The sequence below is a fragment of the Elephas maximus genome, chromosome 12, assembly GCF_024166365.1.
Source record: "Elephas maximus indicus isolate mEleMax1 chromosome 12, mEleMax1 primary haplotype, whole genome shotgun sequence".
NCBI lineage: Eukaryota > Metazoa > Chordata > Mammalia > Proboscidea > Elephantidae > Elephas > Elephas maximus.
The window spans coordinates 80,982,457-80,996,723 of record NC_064830.1 but is presented as its reverse complement, the minus strand read 5'-3'; the positions used below and the strand labels follow the sequence as shown (position 1 = coordinate 80,996,723).

Genomic DNA, 14,267 nt, shown 5'->3' with positions numbered 1-14,267 from the left:
CAGTGGATGGGTGTGGGTGGCTGGATACAGTTATCCATCCATGATCATTTTCTTGCTGGTTGTTTGTTTATGGAAGAGGTACTGTTATTATTTGACCAACGGGATCCGGAGAGACATGATTGCCCCTGAGGAGGAAGAGGTGATAACTCGGATTTCAAAGCTGATTTCTAACAAGCCGTTAACAAGCACCTTGGAAGCCCTGCTTGAGGGGCTCTTTGAGGAGAAGGAACATGATTACTACAGTAGCCTCATGAAAAGCATTGGTAAGGCTGGGTGAGCATACCTGGGCGGAGGGCTCCCGTGAGGGAGGCACCATCTTTCTTCTCACTTCAGTCCTCCACCCTGGTTCCTCTGAAAATGTCAAAAACATCATTCGGCTTTTAATTCCACACTACGACCCACCATCAGAAACTTCCACACCAGTGCTTCCCACCAGTTAACATGCTGACACATCACCTGAGGATACTGTTAAAATGCAGGTTCTGATTCAGTAGGTCTCAGGAGAGGCCCGAGATTCTAAAAAGTTCCCAGGGGATGCGGATGCTGCCAACCCTGGGACCACACTACAAATGTTAAGGGCCTACTCAAGCTTCTAGAAGCCCTGGTGGCACAGTGGTTAGGTGCTTGACTGCTAACCAAAAGGTTGGCGGTTCGAACCCACCAGCTGCTCTGTGGGAGAAAGATGTGGCAGTCTGCTTATGTAAAGATTTATAGCCTTGGGAACCCTACGGGGCAGTTCTACTCTGTCCTACAGGGTCACTATGAGTCAGAATCAATTAGATGGCAGCAGGTTCAATGGGTACTCATACTTCAAAATCTAGCTCAAGACCCATCGCTTCTCTCAAGTATTTTTACCCCTCTACACATTATAAATACACCCCTCAGAGAGCCCTGGTGGCACAGTGGTTAAGACCTTGGCTGTTAACCAAAAGGTCAGCATTTCGAATCCACCAGCTACTCCTTGGAAACCCTATGGGACAGTTCTACCCTGTCCTAAAGGCTTGCTGTGAGTAGGAAACAACTTGATGGTAATGGGTTTGGTTTTTTGGTTTTGGACATCTTTCAGTGGTCACTCCATTCTCTGAATTCTTAGCATTTCCTATCTCTACTTTCAGCTCACCCTGCTTTAAAACTTCTCCTATGCCTTCATTTCTCTACTGTTATTTAACACTGGCATTATCTTTCCACTTCTCATGGGTCTTGGCTCTCCTGTTAGACTGTCAGTTCTTTGTTGGGGAAGGCCATATTATTGATTCTAGCTCCCCTTCATCCTTAGCCCAGGGTCTTGTGCACACAATAGGTCATTGGGTAATATATGATGATTGGTAATCATCAAATTATTATTTTTAGACAGTAATGGGAGAAACACATCAAAGGGAAGGGTGATCACATCAGTTCCCTTTCTACTTAATCAGTTCACCTTCTACTCAGTGATACACCTTCCTATTCTATCTGGACAACTATCTTAACCAAGTTGTCTAGTTATTTTTGTTTTCCTAATGAGCTTTCCAATGATGTCAGTTTAAAGGTTTCTTGACTACTATAGGATAGAACCAAGTTTCTAAGGATAAACACAAGTTTTTTCAAATTCCAGCCTGAACCTACTTGTCCAGTCTTATCACCTTGAGCTCTACCATGTATACCTAACATTTCTGTCACAGAATAGCTCAGAGTTCCTTGAACATACCCTACTAAAGCAGAGTACCTCCTCACACGCTGTTCCTTCTGCCCCTGGTGCTCTTCCCTTCTTTTCCTGTCTAATAAACTACTTATTCTTTATGACTCAGCTCAAATCTTACTTACTCTGTGAAGCTTTCGCCAGTCTTTCTTTCCATAGTATTTGAAACCCTTGGTCTTAAAATTTCCATTCTAAACCATCTGGTGTCATCTACTATGTGTTGATTTTTTGGTTAAAGCCCTTGGTGTGAGAAATCAATGAATGATTAAAGAGGTATCAGCAAATACTAATTCATTGTCGCGTATGATGCTAGATACTCTAACAGGACTCAACCCCAGCTTCTGAGAACCGCCAGATTGTGAAGTGACATTCCTCTCCCCTCTGAAATGTCTTTAGAAAAAAAACATATACCCACAGAGTGGAGCTGTGCCAATTTAGTGATTCCCAGGGTGTTCCCAATGACCTGGTACAATGGGAAACATTTCCAAGTGTAAACGGATAGCAGCTCATTACATTCTAAGTGTTGAGGCTGCGACCACAGAGTGCTCAAAATCTTTGCATAATAACTGGGTTTATGCTCTCTGGTTTATAGTTGATTACATCCTCATGGATCCAATGGAGAGAAAAAGACTCTTCATCAAGAGCATCCCTCGCTTGTTTCCTCAAAGGGTCATCCGGGCCCCCGTGCCCTGGCACAGTATCTACAAGTCTGCCAAGAAGTGGAATGAGGAGCATCTGCACACAGTGAACCCCATGATGCTCAGCCTGAAAGAACTGTGGTTTTCAGAGTAAGAAGTGCTTCTCCTCCCTTTTCTTGCCCTTTCTTTGTTTCTTCCACACAGAAGAGAACCTCTTAGGCTGGGCACAGTGGAAATAACATCAAACAGAATTCCTGCCCTTGACGTGAAATAAGATGTACAAAATTTCTAGACCAAAGCACACATAAGACCGTAAGTGACAACTCCTCACCCTTCACAGGTGGCCCTCTTTGCTCCCATGGTACCCATGCCTGTCTCTAAGCACTGGAACACAGTGGCTAAGAGCACAGACTTGGAGCCAGCCTGCTCAGGTTCAAATCCTAGCTCTGCCACATCATAGGTAATATGGGTATGCTACATCACCGTTCTATACCTTGCTTTCCCTATCTCTAAATTTGGGATAATAAGAATACCTACTTCATAGGATTGGTGCCAAAACCAAAACCCAAACCCATTGCCGTCAAATTGATTCTGACTCATAGTGACCTTACAGAATGTAGTAGAACTGCCCCATATGGTTTCCAAAGCTGTAAATCTTTATGGAAGTAGGCTGCCACATCTTTCTCCCATGGAGCAGCTGGTGGGTGCCAACCACTGACCTTTCAGTTAACAGCTGTGCACTTAACCACTGTGCCACCAGGACTTTTACAGGATTGATATCCCTCCCCGCAAAAAACAAACAAACAAACCTGCTGCCAAATTCGACTGATAACGACCCTATAGGACAGAGTAAAACTACCTCATAGAGTTCCCAAGGGGCGCCTGGTAGATTCTAACTGCTGACGTTTTGGTTAACAGTTGTAGCTCTTAACCACTACACCACCAGGGTTTCCATAGGATTGGTAGGAGGAATAAATAACTTAATACCTGCAAAGTTCTTAGAACAGTGCCTGATATAAAATAAGCACCCAGTACTGAATCAAGCCAGATTCGGAAGAGGACATGGGATGAGGGATATCGTTGCTGAAGTTAGGTGGATCTTGGCTGAAACCAGAGAATATCAGAAAGGTGTTTACCTGTGTTTTATTGACTGTGCAAAGACATTCGATTGTGTGGATCATAACAAATTATGGATAAAATTGTGAAGAATTGGGAATTCCAGAACACTTAATTGTGCTCATGAGGAACGTGTACTTAGATCAGAGGCAATCATTCAAACAGAACAAGGAAATACTGCATGGTTTAAAGTCAGGAAAGGTGTGTGTCAGGGTTGCATCCTTTGACCATACTTATTCATTCTGTATGCTGAGCAGTTAATCCGAGAAGCTGGACTATAGGAAGAAAAATATGGCATCAGGATTGATGGAAGACTCATTAAGAACCTGCAATATGCAGATAACACAACTTTGCTCAAAGCAAAGAGGACTAAAACTCAAAGACTACAGACTTCAGTATGGATTATGCCTCAGTATAAAGAAAACAAAAATCCTCACGACTGGACCAATAAGCAACATCATGGTAAATGGAGAAAAATTTAAAGCGGTCAAGGATTTCATTTTACTTGGATCCACAATCAACGCCCGTGGAAGCAGCAGTCAAGAAATCAAATGACACGTTCCATTGGGAAATCTGCTGCAAAAACCCTCTTTAAAGTGTTGAAGAGCAAAGATGTCACCTGGAAGACTAAGGTGCGCCTGATCCAAACCATGATATTTTCAAGCACCTCATATGCATTTGAAAGCTGGACAACGAATAAGGAAGATCAAAGAAGAATTGATGCCTTTGAATTATGGTGTTGGCGAAGAATATTGTATATACCATGGACTGCCAGAAAAACGAACAAATCTGTCTCATAATACAGCCAGAGTGCACCCGGGAAGCAAGGATGGTAACATTTTCTCTCACACACTTTGCACATATTATCAGGAGGGACCAGTCCCTGGAGAAAGACATCATGCTTGGTAAGGTAGAAAAAAAAAAAGAGGAAGACAGAGGGTCAGCAAAAAAGAGGAAGACCCTTGGCTGTGTGGACTGACACAGTGGCTGCAACAATGAGCTCAAACATAACAATTGTAAGGATGATGAGGGACCAGGCAGTGTTTCATTCTGTTTTACTTAGGGTCCCTATGAGTCAGAACTGAGTCAATAACACCTAACAACAACAAGACATGATAATTAGTCATGACCTCCATTATAACACTTACCACGCTGAGTTATAATTGTATATTTGCTTGTTTGTCCCTCCCGCTAGCCTGTGAGCTGCATAGGGGGTTGGGGCTTATTCCTTTATGTGACTCAGTGCCAGCAAAGGGATTGCAAGCAGTCGTCTCTCTGTTACATTTATCAGTCACTAAATTGGTCACAGGAATTGTAGGAGTCCAGAAGAGGTGGGAATTACTTATTTTTTTCTGTTTCATTTTTTTATTGAGATATAATTCACATACCATAAAATTCACCCTTTAAAAGTGTATGTCATGGATTCAATTGTGTCCCCCCCCCCCGCCCCCACCGCCAAAGTGTGTCAATTTGGTTAGGCCATATTCCCTGTATTGTGTGGTTGTCCTCCATTTTGTGATTATCCTTTGTGTTGTAAATCATAATCTCTGCCTGTGGTTAAAGATTAAGGTGGATATAACACTCTTGCTCAGGTCACATCCCTGATTCAATGTAAAAGGAGTTTCCCTGGGGTGTGGCCTACAAGAGATGAAAGGAAAGGGAAGCGAGCAAAGAAGGGGGGACCTCATACCACTAAGAAAGAAGCACTAGGAGCAAAGAGTAGCCTTTGAACCCAGGATTCCTGTACAGAGAAGCTCGTAGTCCAGAGGAAGATTGATAAGAAGGACCTTTCTCTAGAGCAACAGAGAGTGAAAGCCTTCCCCTGGAGCTGACACCCTGAGTTTGGAATTCTAGCTTACTAGACTGTGAGGAAATAAATTTCTCTTTGTTAAAGCCATCCACTTGTGGTGTTTCTGTTATAGCAGCACTAGATGACTAAGACAGCGTATAATATGTTGTAGTCACAATGTTGTGAAACCATCACCACCATCTAATTCCAGAACGTTTTCACCATCCTGCAAAGAAATCTGTACCCATTAGCAGTCACTCCCCACCCCCTCCCCAGCTGCGGGCAACCACTAATCTCCTGTCTCTATAGATTTACCTATTCTGAGTGTTTCATATAAATGGAATCATACAATATGTGGTCTTTTGTGACTGGGTTCTTTTACTTAGCGTAAGTAAACACCAGTTGAATTGACTCATTTTTCTGCTCTTTGCAAGAATCCTTTTGGACTACCCACATCTTCCTCAGACATCCTGATATTGCAGACACAGTTTTAATCTACTTAAGTTTCCTCTCATTAAAAAATGAGAACATATGCCTTTTGAACCTGACCTGCAGTATTTATTATTAAGCATTTTTCAGCTTAGGAAGTTTCTCCCTCTCCTTTGGCAGATTTGCTGACCTCAGGTTTGTTCGAACAGCAGAATTACTGGTGGGAAAATTGCCTCTGCAGCCTCACCAATACGAAAGTGTGATCCAGAAACACTGCATGGATGCGCGTCAAGTTCTTCTCAGCAGGTCAGTATCTGGCCTCGAAATGGGGCTGCATCACGGTATCATGAAGACTGAAAACTATATGAAAGGAAAACTGTTCCCTACCCAGCCTGGCAAAGGGGCCACTTCCTACTTCTGTTGACTTCCTGGCTCCATCCTACCCAGCTCTCCTCTTGCCATGTTCCTGTCCCCTGAGAGCCTTTGTGTCTCTCTTTTCCGGCTACTCTTCACCCCTCACTCCTAGTCTCCCTTGCCTTTTTGAAACTCTCCTTTTCCATTGCTTGTGAGGGTGCCCTTTCCATTCCCTCACTCTGACATCCCTTAGGCCTTTCCAGGTAATAGGACAAAACCTTTGAGTGATTGTGTTCAAATGGCCCCATAAACAGCCTCAAGGTTCTAAGGTTTCTAAGGGTTGGGGTTTTCAGTCACTTAATTTCTTTTTCCTTTGCAAATGCATGCAGAACTGTGTCCAGAGCCAGGGAAATTCCCTCTTGTAAAAGGTGATAATAATACCTACTGTATAGGTTTTTATTATGGGTTAGAGAAAATAGATGTGTAATAGCTGGCACATAGTAACTACTCCAAAAATATCATAATTATTACCTCTATGACTATGACTGTTACTTTGATTGCTAGATTATACTTTTCCAGCAATTAGAGAAGAGGCGTGATGGAATGAAAAGGCCTTGGGCAGTGGTTCCCAGTGGGAATTAGAAATTGGCGCAAGTGAGAAGAAAAGAACAATGAGGCATCCATTTCTTCTTTTGGTTATCTAATTCCTGCTCTCAACTTCTGAACAGCCACCACCACACTGGAGTTCTCCACCCATATTTTTTTCCTTTCCTCTTCTTTCTTTCTTTCTCCCTACAAAGTCCAAGTTAGAGATCAGGCACCTGCCATACAGAGAAGTTGGAGAGAATCATTCCAGTTCCTTGTGCCCTTTCACCCCAATCTCTGATTATAATGAAGAAAAATGTAGCCTCAGCAGGAGGTGCCACTGATATCCCCTGTCAATTTGGTCGTTGGTAATGGAAGAATGGTCTCTCAGTTCAACTCTCATTACTTTCTTCTCAGGAAAGGGGTGGTGGCAGGTAAGGTGGCCAGGGATATGAAGGTACCAATTTGCAAGGCTGTTTAAGGGTCAATGAGGCCATCTGTCCTGTTAGAGAGAGTGGGGATGGCTAACAAGGTTTCTTAGAGCTCTGAAGAGGCTCTCACGTGGATGCTCTCTTATCTTTACAGGTGGGTCCCTACATGTGCTAAGCTTTTTATCTCGAGGAAGGAAGAGTGGGTCCATTTTGCTCCCAAGAATGACTATGAGTCCTCTCGTATCATTGAGGAATATTTTGCTTCTGTTGCATCCTTCATGTCACTCCAGCTCAGGGAATTGGTCATCAAGTCTCTCGAGGACCTTGTTTCCTTCTTCATGATACACAAGGTAGGTAGGGGACCAGTAGTGGGCCCTTTTGAGAGAAAACAACCTAGTTAGAATCGGGTATTCCATCATGTCTGTCTTAGTTATCTAGTGCTGTCATAACAGAAATACCACAACTGGGTGGCTTTAACAAACAGAAACTTATTTCCTCACAGTCAAGGAGGCTAGAAGTCCGAATACAGAGTGCCAGCTGTAGGGGAAGGCTTTTTCTCTCTGTCAGCTCTGGAGGAAAGTCCTGTTCCTTGGAGATCTCCATGTTTCTTGGGATCCGTCTTACCCCATCTCTGCTCATTTGCTTGCTTGTTTAATCTCTTTTATATCTCAAAAGAGATTGACTCAAGACACACCCTACGCTAATCCTGTCTCATTAATATAACAAAGACAACCCATTCCCAAATGGGGCTGTAACCACAGGCGTAGAGGTTAGGATTTACGACACATATTTTTCGGGAACATAATTCAATCCATAGCATCTGTCCTCAGCTGTGAGCCAAGCCAAAAAGTAAAATTCTTGATTTGGACACACATCAGGTTATTATTAGTTTATAAAAGTTATTTATTTATTTATTACCATAAAGCAGGCTTTCTTGAGATAATTAAATCAAACCAAATCCAGTTGCCTTCATGTTGATTCTGATTCATGGTAACCTACTCATAAGTTGGTAAGAGTTTCTGGGTGGTACAAATGGTTAACATGTTCAGCTGCTAACCAAAAGTTTCCAGGTGCCCCAGAAGAAAGGCCTGCCAAGCTATTTCCAAAAACTTAGCCATTGAAAACCCTATGGAGCACAGTTCTACCCTGATACACGTAGGGTTACTGTAAGTTGGATTGACTCAACGGCCACTGATTGTTGTTGTTGTTAGGTGTTGTCGAGTCAGTCGCTACTCACAGGGACACTGTGCACAACAAAACATCGCCCAGGCCTGTGCCATCCTCACAATTGTTGCTATGCTTGAGCCCATTGTTACAGCCACTGTGTCAATACATCTCTTTGAGGGTCTTCGTCTTTTTCACTGACCTTCTACTTTGCCAAGCATGATGTCCTTCTCCAAGGACTGATCCCTCCTAACAACATGTCCAAAGTATGTGAGACGCAGTCTTGCCATCCTTGCTTCCAAGGAGCATTCTGGTTGTTTTTCTTCAAAGACCAAAACCAAAAACCAAACCCAGTGCCATTGAATCGATTCTGACTCATAGCGACCCTACAGGACAGAATAGAACTGCCCCATAGAGTTTCCAGGGAGCACCTGGTGGAGTCAAACTGCTGACCCTTTGGTTAGCTGCCGTAGCACTTAACCACTACGCCACCGGGGTTTCCAAGACAGATTTGTTCATTCTTTTGGCAGTCCATGGTATATTCAATATTCTTCACCAACGCCACAGTTCAAAGGTGTCAATTCTTTTTCAGTCTTCCTTATTCATTCTGGTTAATAAATTGGTAGAAATCTACAGAAATAGGAAAGTTGTTAAGAAAATTAAAAGGAAAATTGCATAAGATGAAATGCACACCTCTTACAGTATGGGGGTCCCTTTTTCATCCTCTCCGTTACAAGGAAGAGACTGAAAAAGGTTTGTTAGAATCTTTGACTTGATTTAACCGAATCTGCATGTATTCATTGCAGGTATTGACTTTTGGTCTTTGGAAGGGATGGCTCTTCTGAGGGGTTTTTAAAGCTCTAAAAACAAAAAGTTATGTTTACCAAATTGATAACTTCCTCCATGAAACTGGAAACCCTGGTGATGTAATGGTTAAGAGCTAAGGCTGCTAACCAAAAGGTCAGCAGTTCAAATCTACCACTTGCTCCTTGGAAACCCAGTGGGGCAATTCTACTCAGTCCTGTAGGGGCCACTATGAGTTGGAATCAACTCGAAGGCAACGGGTTTGTTTTTTTTTTTGGGGGGGGGTTTCCATGAAACTGCTTCAGCGAAGTTGAAATACAAACTAAAAGCACTAAGTCCTTTTTTTCAAAGCATCATATTATCCCCTAACTTTAAATAGCATTGGGATCAAGAAATAGTCCTTTGAAACACAATAGATGAATCCTGATAAAAAAGGGGAAAAAAATGTGGAACAGAACTTCAAATTCTTAAAGAATCCAGACTTACTGGACCTATTGTGGTTGAAGAAGCCCCCAAGACTGTGGCCCTGAGTTGCTCTTCAGACCTTGAATTGAAACTGTGTGCTAAAGTCACCTTTAAACTAAGTTACAGTTTAGCCTAAAGAGTAAAGATTGTCAACCTTGAGTATTGCATTAAAAAAAAAAAATTACCTGTATAAGACCAAAGGATCAACAGCTATTTTAAAGCAGAGATGAGAAGGTTGGGGGTGAGGAGGACAGGGAGACTAAGTAAATGGAAGTGAAACAACTAGAACAGAAATAACGAGAGTGTTGACACGGTGTGAAGAATGTCACCGTTGTCACTGATCATTATGTCTAGAAGCTGGAATGGGAGTGGGTTTTGCTGTATATGTTTTCACTCAAAAAAAAAGAGAAAGCATTAGAAAAAAAATTCCTTTGAATTTTTATATCACATAAAACCCAAAACCAAACCCAGTGCCGTCAAGTCGATTCTGACTCATTGCGACCCTATAGCACATAAAAAAAAAAAACTAGTATATCTTAAAAAGAGTCATAACAATTTAAAATGCTTGGTTAAAGAAAAAAAAAATTAGCTTGGTTACAAAAGTTTAAATCTAAGCATTTTCCCAAATGAAGCAGAGATGTACAATTGACCCTTTGATCAAAAAATACAGAAACCGATGCCGCTGAGTTCTGACTTCAGTGTTAGCACTCTAAAGAGGACTAATTTGTAGGCATCATTGTAGTCATTTACTTTACTAAGCAGAAGAAACCCAGAATCAAAGTGGCAACAGCGACTCAAAAGATTAGATAGGACCCTTAGGAGGGCAATGAGTTTATGTTAATGGGGGAGGAACAACTCGGACAAAGAGGGTAAGAATGGTTGCACAACTAGAAGAATGTAATCGTTGTCACTGAATCGTACACGTAGAAATGATTGAATTGGTGTATGTTTTGCTGTGTATATTCTCAACAATAACAACAAAATAAATTAAAAATAAATAAAAGAAGAAACTCAGATATGAAAACAAGTCAGTCTAAAATTCACAGGCACCTGATACTCAGTAGACAGTCAACAAATGTTTGTGAGTTATCCTTAAGCAGGTATAGAGATCTCTCAAACCGATTTCTTAGACAAGTACTTTACACCTGCATGTGGCAATCTTTGTTAGGCACTGCAGTTTATTAAAGATTATTTTGTGCTTAAAAAATCATCTATATGAAACGAAATGGTCAAAAATTACTCCAAAGTAAAGATGAGAAAGTAAAAGGACAGGGAAACTAGAGTACTGGAAATGGTACAACCCACCCAGAATGGAATAAATGAGAATGATGACACATTGTGAAAAATGTAAACAATATCACTGAATAGTTTGTGTAGAAACTGTTAAATGGGAACCTAATTTGTTGTGTAAACTTTCACCTTTAACACAATAAAATATTATCATTTTTTAAAAGATATTTTGTGTTACAGCTTGTCATGGATTGAATTGTATCCCCCCAAAATATGTGTCAACTTGACTAGGCCATGATTCCCAGTATTGTGTGGTTGTCCACCATTTCGTGACCTGATATGATTATCCTCTGTGTTGTAAATCCTAACCTCTGTGATGTTAATGAGGCAGGATTAGAGAAAGTTGTGTTAACGAGGCAGGACTCAATCTACAGGATTAGGTTGTATCTTGAGTCAATCTCTTTTGATATATAAAAGAAAGAACCAAGGAGGGAAGAGAGGACCACGTTACCGCCAAGAAAGAAGTGCCGGGAGCGAAGCGTGTTCTTTAGATGCAAGGTCCCAGCACTGAGAAGCTCCTAGCCCAGGGAAAGATTGATGACAAAACCTTCCCCCAGAGCTGGCAGAGAAAGCATTCTCCTGGAGCTGGTGCCTAAATTCAGACTCCTAGACTGTGAGGGAATAAATTTCTGTTTGTAAAGTCATCCACTTGTGGTATTTCTGTTATAGCAGCAATAGATGACTAAGACACAGCTCTTGTAGGGAATTAAAAATACCTCTACTTCGATATTTCTGTTGTAGGAAGTTAACGTTTTGAGTATCTGAGATAGACTATATACCCACTAGCAACTCCATTTGAGATATACAGGTAACTATGCACTTTTTGATTCAATCAACAAATATTTATTAAGCACCTACTATGTGCTGAATGCTGTCCTGAATATTTCAGAGACAGTAGATCAGACATAGATCTTGCCCTAAAGTTTGGACTGGAATAGACAAGATGTGCATACAAATCCCTGCAAGAAAGAAAAAATAAAAAATCACCAGGAAGGTAGTAGAAATATGGAAGTTCAGAAGTGGAGATTATATCTAGCTGGGGAGCAGGGAGACTTCCCAGAGGAGAGGATTTTGAGCTAAATTTTGAAGAATGGGAAAGATGTAGAGATTAGGAGGCAGAAATTTCCAAGCAAAATAAACAGCACTGAATAAGGCTTTGGGAGAGGAATAGAGAAGAACTCAGAGGGTCCTAGGCTATACACAGCCCATATTTTGAACATGAACAGTACCGTTTACCCTTCACTTCCTTTTCTGGTGCTGACGTACACTATTAAGAGCTAAGATTCACTCCCTGAATGTTGAAATGCTCCATTTTGTGATGACCGTCATGCCTTATGTCTCCTAAAGGATGGGAATGATTTCAAGGAGCCCTACCGAGAGATGGAGTTCTTTATGCCTCAGCTAATCATGATCAAACTTGAAGTAAATGAACCCGCTATTGTCTTTAAGCCATCTTTTGATGACTGCTGGAAATTAATACACGACTCTTTCTTGGAAATTATTAGGAACTCTGAGAAGATCCCCAAGGTATAGTATTCACTTATTCATTCACTTATATTTTTGTTCATTTATTAAATAAAATATTTTTGAGGTGACTGAATAAGGCAGTCTAGCGTGATATTCAGATGGGGAAGTTTCACTTTGGGGAATAGGTCCTAAGTACACCCCTGGGCCTTAGAAAGAGGAACTGGGCCATAAAGAAATGTCCATGCAGCCCAGAATTGTTCTTCTAACAAGAGCATTAAGAGTTACTTTTTGTAGTCTCTGATGGAGCAGGAGAAAAGTGGGATGCAGAAATCAAATTCTAGTAAAAAGATCACACTTAATGGTCTGACCAAGACTGGAGGAACCCTAGAAGACATGGCCCCTGGACTCTCTGTTAACCCAGACCTAAAACCATTCCCAAAGCCAACTCTTCAGACAAATATTGAACTGAACTCTAAGACATACTCATGAAAAGTGTGCCTCTTAGTTCAAGTAAATATACAAGACTAAATGGGTAGCTCTTGTCTGGAGGTGTAATGAGAAGGCAGAAAGGGATAGGAGCTGGTTGAATGGACAGAAGAAATCCAAGGTGGAAAGGAGGAGTTTGCTGTCACATTGTAGGGACAACAACTAGGATTACATAGCAACGTGTGTGTAGATTTTTGTATGAGAAACTAGCTTGAGCTGTAAACTTTCACCTAAAGCACAATAAAAAAAAAAAAAAAGGAGCTATTTTGTGAGACCGACTGAGACTGTTGCCCTGAGATAATCTTTATTAAACTTTAAACCGAAAATATTCCCTGAAGTCTTCTTAAAACCAAACAATAGTTTAGCTTAACTAGTAAAAAAAAAAAAAAAAAAAAGTCTGCCTTGAGCATTATGCTCTTTTAAGAACTATCTACGTGGGATCAAATTGAAGACAGCAACTCGAAAGATTAGATAGGAACCTTAGAGGGCAGTGAGGTAATGTTAATGGAGGAGGAACAACTCAGAAAAGGAGGATGAGAATGGCTGCACAACTCGAAGACTGTAACCAATGTCACTGAATTGTACACAGAGAAACTGTTGAATTGATGTATGTTTTGCTGTGTATATTCTCAACAACAACAAAATAAATAAAATTTTTAAAAAAGAAACAGCACCAAAAAGAAAAAAACACTTACTTTGTGAAAGCGTATATTTGCTTCCATATGCCAATCTCAGAAGGGCAGATGTGCCTCAAGCCATATAGAGACTTGGGTTAATATTTCATTAGGATCAATTGCTATGAACTTGCCAAGATTTTTCATAAAACTTTCATTCTGATAGTTCCATCTGTTTTGTTTTTTTAAACCACTGTAGGCTTCTAGGGGAGGGAGTGAAGCTTTCCTTCCTGTCCCAAGCCCTTTCCAGTTTCCTTCCAGGGCAGAGTTGTTAAACAGATTCCAGACACTGATTAACAGAGTTTTACCACAGGGCAAGTCCATCCACATGATGTGACTATTTTGAGGTCTGTCTTCTATTTCCCTCTGGATGGGTAGTGTGGTAAGAGGGTCGGGATTCAGTCCCACATGAGAGAGGGCCTGTGGCCTGGTGTTGCACTCTTTCTCATATCATGCATGCTTGGATACTCTTGAGAATTCTCCTCTCTGTAATCCTGTATCTAGAGTGTTCTAAGAACTCGCGCTTAGAGTTGGGGTTTGGGGAGAAGCATATGGAATCAAAAGCTCCAGTTGATTTTACCAGAGAAATCGCATTTGGGGTTTTGAACCAACCAAACCTATTTAACAAGAAAACCAGGTGTGTGGAAGGGGAGAAACAGCAGGAGTCTCTCGAGCAACCAGCATCGCTGGGAAGAAAATGAGAGAGAAGACCCTGTAATTTGGAGGGATAAATGTGGGGCTTGGGGACAGATAAAGTACATGCTACTTGAGTTCTCCTTCTCTGCTGTTGAGCCGCAGTGTTTGAAAGCAGCTGGGTTGGGAGAGCCCCGGGCTCAAGTGGCTGCAGGGGTTGGTACTAGATCTGGTGGCTCGAAATGCTGTACATAGGGTCGCTGT

The 14,267-nt window shown here is 41.5% G+C and overlaps 1 protein-coding gene across 7 annotated transcripts in view; it reads left to right on the top strand.

Moving 5' to 3' along the window:
• DNAH3 (dynein axonemal heavy chain 3) overlaps positions 1 to 14,267 on the top strand; it is a 195,904-nt gene that overhangs the window by 14,592 nt on the left and 167,045 nt on the right. For 6 of the 7 annotated variants that reach the window (XM_049903316.1, XM_049903317.1, XM_049903318.1 and 3 more), the window contains 5 exons: positions 77 to 263; positions 2,271 to 2,466; positions 5,831 to 5,956; positions 7,175 to 7,370; positions 12,091 to 12,270. In XM_049903316.1, coding sequence (XP_049759273.1) covers positions 77 to 263; positions 2,271 to 2,466; positions 5,831 to 5,956; positions 7,175 to 7,370; positions 12,091 to 12,270 — 885 coding nt within the window. Of the gene's footprint in view, positions 1 to 76; positions 264 to 2,270; positions 2,467 to 5,830; positions 5,957 to 7,174; positions 7,371 to 12,090; positions 12,271 to 14,120; positions 14,208 to 14,267 lie in introns of all 7 variants that reach the window. The other variant, XM_049903322.1, reaches the window with a different exon arrangement.